Here is a 12,786-nt window from a genome sequence, read left to right as displayed (position 1 = left end):
CTTCGGAGGCCATGCCCCCTTTCTCCACCACTCTGCAAACGCGCCTCCTGGCATGCTACTGGTTGGCAGATGAAGTCCCCTTGGATGCTGTCGTTCATTGGGGACCAAGAGCCCCTCCTGTCACCTCTAGTAAGTCCCACACAGTGCAATTACTGAGAGCTGGCTGGAGGCCCGCCCCTTTTTTCCACCACTCTGCAAATACACCTCCTGGTACATTACTGGTTGAGGTACGAAATCTTCTTAGATGCTGAAGGTCCTTGGGGATCAAGAAGCCCTCCTGTTAGCCCCAGTAAGTCTGACACAGTGGGATTCCTGAGAGCTGGTCGGGCCCCACCAATCTGTAAATGTGACTACTAGTTAAAAATACATAGAAAAAACAAAGTTTACAGGGAAGTTATAGCTAGCAAATAGAATTTAAAAAAACCTTAGAAATTCACTGATAAAACCAAAGGTTTCAGGAACCTGATAGTTAGGCTCAGATTTCACGCATACAAAACCAGTGACATGTAGCAGTTATAGTTTCCTGAGCTAACTATAACTTACGCCCCTGCATCGCACTGCTTATGACCTCATATATTACATCACTCCTGACATGGTCTGTGACATCACTGGTGACATCTCAAATGACATCACTGATTGAATTGAATTAAACATTTCTAAAGCACACAGCTACTCACAGAGAGTGTCCCGGCACTATTAGGTATGCCTCAAGGGACCAATCCGGGATAGAAGCTAAAATTCACTGCTATACAGTTATTCACATACCCACTCACTCACCCATACAACCTCTCAACACTGCTATTCACTCACCCATACAAACACTCACACACCCACACAACCACTTACATACCCATTCACACATCCATACAAACACTCACATCAACTCACTCACCCATACACTCTCCATTATAGCCACTCACACACCAACTCACTTAAGCAAACACCCACTCAAACAGCCACTGACTCACCTGCACAATCACTTACACACTAAGTCAGTCACTCAGACACCCACTCACTCACCCACAGTCACTACACACCCACTTATCCACTAATAGAGATACTCACACTCACTCACTCATATAGCAACTGACATATCCACTCACTCACCAATACAGCCACTCACACAGCATGTCACTCACCCACATAGCTACTCACACACCCACCTATACACCCATACTGCCACTTACAAAACCATATACACAAGGATACATACAGTCACACAGTTACTCACTTCATATATGTTATAAATAGTATCACTCAGTGGTAGTGCACCTATTATACTAATGTAACTATTTTAGTAGGTTAGTATATATGTTTAACACCCATAAACTCTTAAAAACACTAACACTTGCTTGATGATGTTATCAGTGATGTCATTTGAGATGCCATCAGTGATGTCAGTGATGTCACTGACCATGTCATGAGTGATGTAATATGTGAAGTCATAAGCAGAGTATTACAAGGGTGTAAATTATAGTAAGTTCAACTAACTGTAACTGCTGAATTTCACTGGTTTTGTATGAAAGAAATCTGAGCCTAACTATAATGTCCCTGTATCTTGTTTTTTTCAGTGAATATATAAATGAACAAAGCCAAAAGAGGCCCCAAGTTCTGAAATTGCAGCCAGAGCATTTCTGTTGATGTTGTAGCCAGACAATCAGATCACTTGATCCTGGGGACCAGTACCAGTCCTGGAAACTGGGACTGCATGGTCAGACAGGTAAAAGTACCCTTGTCCACGGCATCAGCAGTCCAGCTTTCGCTATATTTTGACCATTTCATTCTCAAAAATGGCTGTGCAGATTACACCATATCACAAAAAGTACGGTTTCTGACTAAGGTATTTCTGCCAATTGTGGTCTATATCGCTTCCCAAAATTCCTTTTGGAAATTGAATGGGGAAAAAGTGTTTTGGCATCCCCCTTTTCCTCAGGCACTGCTTGACAGATTACCCCAAAACTTTCCAAGAAGGAGCTAAGGTTGATTAACTTTTTTTTCTGAAGTTGAGTAAAAATTTCTCACATGGCATCAAAGTTATTAGCAAATGCTTTTCCTATGGAAACCCCAGCCAACTATAAATACACAGTGATGACTGCCACTTTGTGAAATATATATATATATTTATATGAAGAAAGGAGTGGTGATGAAAGGTGAAAGGTGAAAGAGCAGTTAATGATACTATTCCTAATCTCTCACAACACCCAAAAAATAACTATTTGAGCTAAGGACCTCTAAAATACCTTTAACATCTAGCATAGGTCGATTGCCAGGTTTTACGGCTAAAGTCTGCAAAAAATGATTGTGTAAACTACAAACATCATTTACAATTCAAAACACTTAACAAATAAGAATATAGACAAACTGAGTTTCAAAAAGAGTAAGAACATACATTAGTAAGTAAACATTAAGAGAGCAAAAATAAAAACTCCCTTACCGAAATACAGACAGTCTTAATGATCCAATAGGAAATCAGGATTAAAGCTTTCTCCAGCCTTATTTTACTCCATGCCCCAGCATTGAACATTACTACATGAGCTAATGGTTTTCTGCTCCCACCTAGTGACAAAAAATGAAGGTGTTAAGCTGCTAATGGTCCACAAGAAATGACACGTTTACAACAAACATTGGCAACGCCAATAGTTCTGGGTATAATGTGCTAACACGTGCAGCATTAGCACATTAAAGTGAGACACACAGGAGGGAGCTATTAGGAACGGACAAAGGGCTGTATTTGTAAATGAGTACCTCATGCAATTCAATGCAAGTGAAGGGGGAAGGATATACCCCAAAGGTGAGAGATAAATAACCCACTTGGCTGAGCGAAAACATGAGTATCAAAGTATCAGTCCACTGACTGATAAGAAGAGGCTGGCTGAAGAAAGGAGAATGCCCAAAGCCTATTCACCATTCATTTAGCAATAGATCTAATACAGCTTTTAGGAATTATTTATGCAGCAGATAACTGGTGCTCAAAGCAACACTAGCTTTCCTCCTTCTGCTTACACCCTCTAAGCCCATTCACACTTACTTAGAAGCCAGGCAACCTGTTTCTCTGGTCTACCAGTAAGACCTAAAACTCAATCACTAATAAAATCTACCTCACTGACAGAGCAATGTTACTGCTACATGATCAGGCATGATCATCCGGCTCACATACAAAAAGCACAGGGGAGGGAATATGGTCTAATGGTTATGTTGCTGACCTTGGAGCCTAGAGAATTGGATTCTTATTTTGGCTGACCATAGGTCATGATGTTAGAGGACAATCATATCATCTTTTTCTCAAAATGTAAATATGCAAACATTTATGTAATGCACACTTGTAATACAGCTCTTCAACAAACTTTTGATGCACTCAGTATGGAACTGTCTCCCAACTCCTCAATGATAGATAGTAGTCTGTCATTACAATGCATGTATGTGGTATTTGTAAAGTGTGAACATAGCCAAAAGGCAGCAGACTATTATGCAGGGTCAAAGGCAAGTAATGCATTCAATGAGTGATTGGAGGGGAATCTGTGTTCTGAGAGTGGGTGGGTGGTGTTATTTTGTTGGGAAGGTATGTCCTATAACTAAGTGTATCTTTCCTAAATTGGAACAGGATTAAAGCAGACCTGGTGGATAGTGGGGTGTTTTTAAAAACGCTGAGAACAGAAATGAAAATGTTCTTTTGCCTTGTTTAATTTTTTGCACTTCATTGCATCCAGTCTGATGGTGTCCTAACTGCAGACTTACAGAGGGCCACTGAGATGGGGAACTTATCTGTCAGATAAGCAGAGGTGCCGGTCATGATGGCTTTGTAAATGATGCTGCTGATTTTGAAGATGGCAGGGGCTGACAAGTGGAGACAGTAACATTCCATCAGGGTGAAATTGATGTGGAAATATTCCCTCAGGGCCTTGATGAGGCATGCTGCAGTGTGTAGTGTCAGTGTGGAATCTAGAAGGCCAAACAGTAGTGCATTGCCACTAGCCAGATGCAAGAGTATGATGGCTTGAACAACAGTTCTGAAGTCACTTTCTGGGAGGCATATCTTAACTTTGTTTAGTATTGCAAACTGATACCAGATAGTCTTGATTTATTTGGCAATGGGTTCCTAGAGCGTGAGGTCAGTGTCTATGATTAATCTGAGTAGCTAGCATTGGGTGAAAGTAGAGGTCCATGTCCATCCAGAGGCATGCCATTGACCAGGTTTTGGATCAGTTGTTCAGCTTTTGATCTGAACAGACAGGTTTTAATGAGATGAAGTCACTGTTTGAGGTACTGGATTTCTGGAGTGCAGGAGATTTGCAAGCAGATTTGTGGCTTTCAGTAAACTGGTGAATTGTGATGCTATCATCAATGAATCTAGCCATTAATGGTTCTATATAATGTTTGAAGATGACTAAGGACAGTATGGAGGGCTGAGGGAGACTCCACATGTGGTAGGGATCTTCTGGGACCTGGAGTTGACACTGTGAGTAAGCAGGAGTTTGTTGGATATGTAGGACAAGGACCTCTGAAGGACACTGACAGTGATTCTCTTTTGTGACTTTGGATGTGAATAATGGTAGGATGATCAATGCTTTTGAAGGCAGGTGACAGGTTCAGCAAAGGTCACCATTATCTTTAAACAAAAGGGCTTTGTTTGTGACTTGTATTGTAGCTGTCTTCATGCTGCAGCTATACCTAAAGCCAGATTAGTAGTCATGAAGGTCACTGATGTGATCAATGAAGCGTGTCTAGACTGATTTTTCAATGACCTTGCTGATGAAGGGGTGGGGGGGGGTTGATGAGGTCATTAGGGTTGGTATAGGTTTTCAGGAGTGGGAAGATCAAGCCTGTTTTGAGAACTTCTGGGAAGATACTTGGAGTGACAAAGGGGAGCAGGTGTGAGAGAGCTTCTCTGGAGTGGACGTTTATGAAGAATGAGGGTAAGACATTACCTTAATTAGAAGTGGCTTTGAGGAGGTAGAGACAGTGGGAGACTATTGTGGGGTGCAATGTGGAGTTGTGAAAGTCATTCTAACAACAGTCATGGTGAGATTGATGGTTTAGGGTTCTAAGCTGAACAAGAGATTAATGGCATTGCACTTGCTTGTTACATTTCTGATGTCAAACAGAGGATTAATGCCATGGTTGATTGTATGGAGGATCATTCTGCTTTGGTAGGCAGCTTCATAGGCCATGTTGATACAGAGCTCAGATTTGGCTGATATGATGAGTTGTCCGTTTGTTGTGCAAAGGTTATTCAGTAGAATGGGGCCCATTTTGTTTCCTCTATGAATAGTGTATATGTTATTGGCAAGGTCTTCTAATACCAGGGTACTGGGCTGTTTGGCTTGCATTTGCCCAATTTACGTGGAGTGTGGTGGCCAAAGGTTTTGAAGAAATGTGTTGAAGATGTTTAGAAGGGTGCTGACATCCTATATCAAGATGGCAGAGAAAGAGATGAGTTTGAGCTTTGTGTTGTTGAGTGAGAAGTCTTTAAATGATCTTAAGTTTGCTGTTTTCTGTTGCGTTGACCTTGGTGTGTTGGTTAAATGCTGAGCAGGCTGATTGAGACAGCAAGGTGGCCCGTCCAGTACAGCGGAATGGGAGGTTTACATTGAAGGCTAATGGAGAGGATTTCGTATTTGGAGTATCTTGGTTAGGTGACACTGAAGTAGAGTGTGCTGGTTGGATGGCACAGTAAAGTTTGAGAGGTATGAATACCATCACATGGTATTTTAAGAGCATAGATCGACTTCATAACAGATGGTTATGCAGCTTTGTACCAACAATAACTATCAGTAAACTGGTGGAAGAGCCAATGCTTTACATCCCTTCCTTTTTCTCTTACAATAACATTTCGAAATTGGGCTCACTGCACAGGTAGCAGTAAACTGTTGGCACAAGGATTTATCTATTGAAACTACTGTTCATCGTATGGTTAACACCTGCACAGTTTTAATATTCACTGCGATGTTTGCAAGGCATGCACTACTATTTATGAATTAATAACGTGCAAGAAAAGGAGAAGGTGTCTTGCACATGCTCTTCCAGTCAGCCAATGGGGTAGCTGAGCTTGGATTAACAGTTCTGAATCTTGAAAATGAGTGCCTGATTCACAAACTGAATTCTTTAGTAACATTAAATAGTTCTAAAGTAGTACTACTCGTGTACTACAAAAAGCAGTTCACAAACCTACCTCCGGAGACCTCTGCTTTTGCCTCTCCTTTGATTTTTGTGAGGTGATCTCATGCATGGTAGAGGATATTTGCACAAATGGTCTACAAATAAGTAGTAAAGGTGAGAGGGGCCAAGAGGAATGTTAGGAAAATGGGGACTAATCACTACTAAATGGGAGAAGTCTACAGAAATATAAGGAGGGGTTTGGAAGTAAAAAGTTAATACAAAACAGACCCACAAAAGAGTAAAACCACTGCATTTCACAAAATTCACTTCTATAGTTACAATAGCCCTAAATGCATCAAAATAGGCTGAAACATACTCCAGCCCAGCCTTGTAGTAAGTCAAGCATCACACATGGCCAACCACTAGTACTGCAACACACTCCATAGAAAATAATGCAAGTAGAGAATTAAAATAAGATCACCATAGTAACTGGAAATATTAAATGAATGAATGAGGGAGTGTCCAAGATGTCAACCGGGCTGGCCACATAAATGCGAGCTCCTACCCACCGCCAGACTTTATCCTGCTGCATCAGCCCACCATCCCCTTTCATGATGGCACCTGAGGGGACAGTGTTAGTGTTGCACTGGGGCACTTTTTCTAGCCTCTCCTGTATGAGTTTGAGGTGGGTGTGGTGCTACCGGGAGACCGCGGCCTGCGGGACAGTGAGAAGCCACCATTGTGAGCGACTTGTGAGTGACAGTTTCGACTCCTTCCCTTTGATCAGTGAGAGATAGTGTGGCCAGGGTAGACGAATGCAAACATCAGGCCCTGGGGTGGATGTGGAATTTGCCCAACCAGGCCAGCACTGGCAATCTCCCTGTGTTGTGACACCCCAGCAGCAGGCCTAGAGCAGCACCGGCACCAGCATCAGACTGTGGCCAAATTGGGCCTTGAAGTCTAACAGGGGCCTCATGGACATGTGTGGGGTCTCCCGAGTGCCTGGGCCTCCCAGGTGAGGGGGAGACAGGAGAAGCTAAGGTGGGCTGATGGTGGACTTGGGACTAGACTTTAAGGTGCTCCCCCCACATGTGATAACATTCCTCCTGCCCATTGGGGAGTACAGATGTCATGTGGCCTGAGGAAAAATGAATGTTACTCGGTTCTCAGTGACAACAGTTGGAGCCTGCAATTGTATAATTTCCTCTGCTGCCCCCCCTGCCCGGTGTACTGGGGAGCAGATCCAGAGGGCTGGTGACCTCAAGCAATGGTAGGGGTTGACTTGCAGCCTTACCACATCAGCACTACTCCTGGCAGGAGCTGGGCCCCCCACCACCCGTCTTACGAACTGTATCTTCAACTGGGCAACTGCCTCTTGCCGCTGACCGGCTGGTTTGAGGGTGGCTCTGTGACTTGTCATGTCAAACCGAAAGCCAGCAGGATGGGGGATTGAGTGATGCTGATCAGCGACCACCAGCCGACCAGTTCCTAGCAGCATGTTATTGATGGTAACTTGGGGAAGGCACTGGCCTGGATGAGACAATCCATGGCTTTTTGGTTGCAGTTACCTCTATCCCCAATGGGTAGGATCTCAATAGCAAAAAGTGCTGGGCCTTCCCAAACTCAATTATTTCTTTGATGCATTGCCAGTAATACTGAAGAAACCAATTCTTCACAGACCGGCAGCAATTACTTACAAGGCTAGTAAGTCGTACGGGCAGACATAGGGTGGCAATTGATCAACTGTATGCCCCACTGTAGAAGGGTGTTCTAGGGGCTCCCAATTATGAGCTTTATTATGCAGCGGCACAACTCCAGTGGCCAATGCGCTGGCTGGGAGAGCTACTGAATTCCGAATACACTATGCTCCACATCGAGCTAGGTGGTTGCCCGGTAATAGAGTGGCTCCTGAGCGTGAACCCCACCCTACAAAGGTATTCATAATGTATTGCAGAAGGTAGCTGTGTGGTGTCAGAGAATGTTTATTCATAGGGATAAGAAGGCAATACCCTATGCCCCAAATCTTCCAATCTGGGCTCTGCCCCTAAGTAGGTGTCTTCTGAAGTCACACCACTTTGACAGCTGGATGACCATGGGACTTATGATCTGGGGGATCTAGTGGAAGATAAGAAGTTGCGCTCATTTTAAGGGCTGGCTGCATTTGCAGTAGGACCAGGAAAATTCCTCCTATATTCCACCCTACGAGAGGTCATGGGTAAGATGGGGGGTTCAAAACAAGATTTACTTGAAACTGAAGGCTAGCTAGAAATGGCTTTGGATGCTTTCCAGAGCAGCACAGGCAATGGGCATCACACATTTCCTCTCCACCACACTGCGGCATAGAGCTTGAGTGAAGCACCAGGAATATATAATGTGGGCAGAAAGTGTGTAATTCTCTTTTGTAATCCCACTTGATCCGCCTTTAAATCCCAGCAGTAAATGTTACTGTTCTCTTTAGGACTCTGTAAAATGTATATAGCAAAGGGTACTGGCCATCAAAATAATGAATAGTTCGAACCAGAAGTCATTTGCGGAGAATCTTAAAACTTTAAAAGTGTACTCACCTGAAAGAAAATGGGATGAGGATTCAGTAGAATGATTGAGATTTTTAAATAGAATGAACAGGTTTTAGAAGTCAGGGATGTTCAGCAGATGTCTACTCCGAATACTGGGTGCAACAATATGAAACTAGAGGGTTAAAGCTCACAAGTTACATCACATGGTTTTCAATTCTTGGAGCAACCCTCAACAAAAGTGGTGGCGTCAAAAACAATAAATTAATTAAAGAAACATTGGCAAAGCCAATACGTCTGGTGTTTGGAAGTACTTCGGTCACACTTTGTGTGGCATGCCACAGCTGTCATTTAAAGAAAATCCCATAATGAAGCAACATCTTGGGTTATGACAATATGGAATCTGGGAGTTGTTCACCTTTGCTGATCAGACTTAATTAGGGGAGTTAAGCTGTACTCTCAGAGAAGAGTGTTGTGAATAGGTGTGGGATGACAGGGTTTGTGTTGTAAGTGGTGAACCTAAAAGGCATACACACTAAAAAAATGCACTTTTGGCAGAGAGACAATATTTTTGCTGTATCCTTAAGCTGAACTATGTACTCTCATCTTTACTTTGTGAACAAAAAAGATAGATATCCAAATATATTATTATGACAACAAAGTAAAACATATGGCCATTCAAGGGCCGTTACAGAATAGCACCATGTCGCTATGACAGAAGGGGGGCATCTATACAGAAGCAATTCCCTAAACAGAAAGTGTATAAATTTGCTAATAGGAAAGTCATTGTGTCAGCAAAGTAAATACATCAAAGAACACACTATCCTCTCAGTTACAAATCACTCTCGCATCACATCAGCAATCTAACAAAGGGAGCACTTCGTACTTATTTGTGCACTACCAATACCTAAAAGGATCACTAAAGTAACCATCCACAGATTGTCATAACCTTGAGGGACATCCTATTCAAACAAATGACAAACCATGAAAAACACATAAAAGTCAACAGCTAAAAGGGCTGACCATTCTCTCCCAGTGCTTCTTTTCATTGTATATATTTGTAGATGACCGTGGTCTCCCAGAAAGCTAAAGCTGTCTCTAGCCAGACCTAAAAGTACCAAAGAGGTGTGTTACGTTAAAGATGGAGACAAGGAAGAGTCTCTGTGTGAAGAGCGAACAGTGAAATGGGTAGACAGGCTGAACCCGGCTGTCCATTTGCACCACCATCTTCTCTCTACCTATCGATGACCCTGTTTGGGTTTCCACATTAATCAGATTCCATTAGAGCGCAGTGGTGGCTAAAAGCCTGCTTATAAGTATTTAGGAGTAGAAAGCTTACTCCATCCAACAGGGCGCCTCTCCAACACATGTTTCCAAGGAGCTCAAACAAGGCACAGTACAGTGTTGCTGAATAGCTGATTCATAGGGTGCCCTTAGCCCTTGGTTTCACATCCCATTCTGCGAGATTATGATATTGAATTTAGATGTGCCAATAGCATAATGGCGTAACTGGCCCATCTGGATTTCTGTAAATCTCGTCCAAAATGGGTTCTTTCTGTTCAGTTGTAATATACTTTTCAGATTGTGGTCGTGATCTGATGTCTTTTTCGTTCACTCTTCCGCTGTGATATCGGAATACCGAAGCCATCCACGCTCGATGCTACAGTTATTGGAGCCCCTCAGGCGCTGAATAAAATGAAACTTTATCAGGTCCGGAACTCGGGGCAACATCAAGGACAAATTGCTCCTTGGAGGTGAGTGCTTTGGAGTCACGTGTCACTGAGCGGTGCTCAAAGAGGGTCCGAAGCAGAGAAACACCGCATCTGAATACTCCACGTGCAGCGGAAGGGGGCAGCTGGAGAACGAGCAACGGCGTCTATGCTGGATGCCATACGGTACTCTAGCTATCATCACAATATGATATCAGAATCTTTATTCGATTTTAGAAATAAAATCATAAAAGACAAATCAGTTAAAAGGAACTAAAATTGACGTCCACATATTCACACTTGGTTTAGAACCCCTGAAATAGTAATAGCATTTGTGGAGCGCAACAGCTACCTCGAGCAGATGTGCCCGGCGCTTCGCGGTCAGCAGCAGGTGAGGGCGGTCCAACCGAGGGACTAGCATAGGCCGAAGAGCCAAGTCTTCAAGGTCTTTCAAGGTCTTGAAAGATACCATGTAAGCTAGCTAGATAGTACGGGGCCTGGTGTTGGCTCGGATCCGCTCTTTTTTGTTACAATGTCGTTTTAATCAGCATTTGGAAGCTATTGTGATGGGGCAGGGAGGGGAGTGTAAGACCTCGAATACTGGGGAGTCAGCTTCTGTTGCAAGCACAGGAAGGAAGATCAGCAGAAGGGCCTGACAAGCGAACAAATGTGGCCAGTTCCTTAAAGGACAGCTGTCAGCAGTATAATAGAAAGGGCCCATGGTACACAATGAGGGCATGAACTCATTGTTTGTTTCCCTGTACAAAAGGGGTCACAGACACTTGCGTGGCCCCTTCTCTAGTATAGATTGCGCTGGATGCCAAGGGGACGTGCCCTCGCCTTATTTGCTTGGGCCTCAAAAATGTGGGTCTGTTCCCTTTGCGCCAATGCCATACTACAGATGTTGACCAGAGACTGTCATGGGTTGCACTGAGTATGCACCGCTTAGAAGTTGCACACTGTCAGTGCACCCCCAAGGGTGCTCTTAAAAGAGCAGAATGGAAGTCCCTGGTGTTCCCCAGCATACAGGGACATTTACTCATGTCACCCCTTTGGAGGTGGACAGGAGGGGGATCTCTGACCCCCCTCCTTAAAACTCAGGACGGGTTGCTGGCTATACAGTGAAAGGTGTGAAACATGGAGTTTAGCTACCACTCTGTAATTCCATGCACACACCAGATTTTGGTGCTAGGAAAGACATTCCGAGTGGGCTGTCGCCACAACCTAAAATAAGGCCAACCAAAGGACACTGCAATCTTTGGCAATGGGTCCCCTGACAAAGTGTGGCAACATCTGACCCTGTGCATCAGTTCTTGACACCAGTTGTATCCTACGACCTCTCATGGTTTGTCGGGCAAGGTCAGGCCTCCAAAACAACAAGTGCAATCCAGTCGGCCCACTATGGTCTGATAGCCACTGGCTTACCCCATGAGGTCTGGGTTCAAGTTGAGATGCTGCTGTCATTGTAACACAGTTGCTCCCCAGGTGCAGCAGCCGGTCTTACCAATACATTGGCCACAGGCGTCGGTTTTACCCCTGCCAATCCTGCAGCAAGATTACCGCATGTGATCCTGCTCCACTGACACAAGCTCCCACTGTGGAAGACCTTCTGCTTTGCCATTGCGCTGCTGCATTTTGAGTTATGGGGAATGTTTGTGTTGACTGAAGCTAAATGTATTCGTCCGGTCCATGATGCCACAATACTAAAGCTTTCACTGAAGGGATCAAATCTCTGTGTCTGTTTTTAGTTTACTTTAGACATTTTTCATTGATATTCACAAATTTTGACACACTTGTTTCTATTTGAGATTTAAAGTAGGAATGTTTGATGGCACCTTAGAATTAAAATGTATATATGTTGTTCCTGACGTTTAAGGTAAGAATTTATGATAGATCGTAATAATTCAAATGTAGATATTTTGGTGCACTTCTTTCAAGTTGATGATTCGGATAATGTATGAGGGATCCTCGGAAATCAAACATACATACTTTGTAGCCCTTCGAATAAGGTAATCTAAGAATTACTAAAACTTTCATCACCGGACCCAGAGTTCATGTGAGTTGTTTAGCTCATTCTAACCTTCCCATTAACCAGTTAAAAGCCACCCAAGCATGGATATCACTCGGCAGAATTAGAGCACCCTTCACCGGTATTCACCTGGAAAGTCAGTCCAGCCAAGCCAGCTCGATCTGCAAGCGGCTACAATTTCACACAAGGAAGCAAGACAGTGGCCAAGATTTGCCCTGGGGAGGCGAATAAAAAGAGGCCTTATGTGGGGAGGAAATTCCAACCACAGCTCACTGATGGAGTCCACTTACAAAGTATTGAAAACAACACAACTCTCTTCAGCATAGGGCGAGCCCCTCCTGGGTGTCAAAAAGAATTCTAGTTAGGCGGGTTTATTACCCGGCGCTTAAGCCATGTGGGATCTAAGTGAAGTAGTAACCAGGGGTGACATTACTTAATT

General features: G+C 43.7%; 1 protein-coding gene across 1 annotated transcript in view; it reads right to left on the bottom strand.

Annotated features, from left to right (window-relative positions):
* OTOGL (otogelin like) overlaps positions 1–12,786 on the bottom strand; it is a 939,358-nt gene that overhangs the window by 914,742 nt on the left and 11,830 nt on the right. The window contains exon 4 of the mRNA XM_085653920.1: positions 2,435–2,556. Within this exon, the coding sequence (XP_085510046.1) occupies positions 2,435–2,524 (90 nt within the window). The 5' untranslated portion in view covers positions 2,525–2,556. The remainder of the gene's footprint in view (positions 1–2,434; positions 2,557–12,786) is intronic.

This window comes from Triturus cristatus, chromosome 4_1 (genome assembly GCF_964204655.1).
Source record: "Triturus cristatus chromosome 4_1, aTriCri1.1, whole genome shotgun sequence".
Taxonomy (NCBI): Eukaryota; Metazoa; Chordata; class Amphibia; order Caudata; family Salamandridae; genus Triturus; species Triturus cristatus.
The sequence above is the reverse complement of the archived record's forward strand: the minus strand, read 5'-3'. Positions and strand labels throughout refer to the sequence as shown.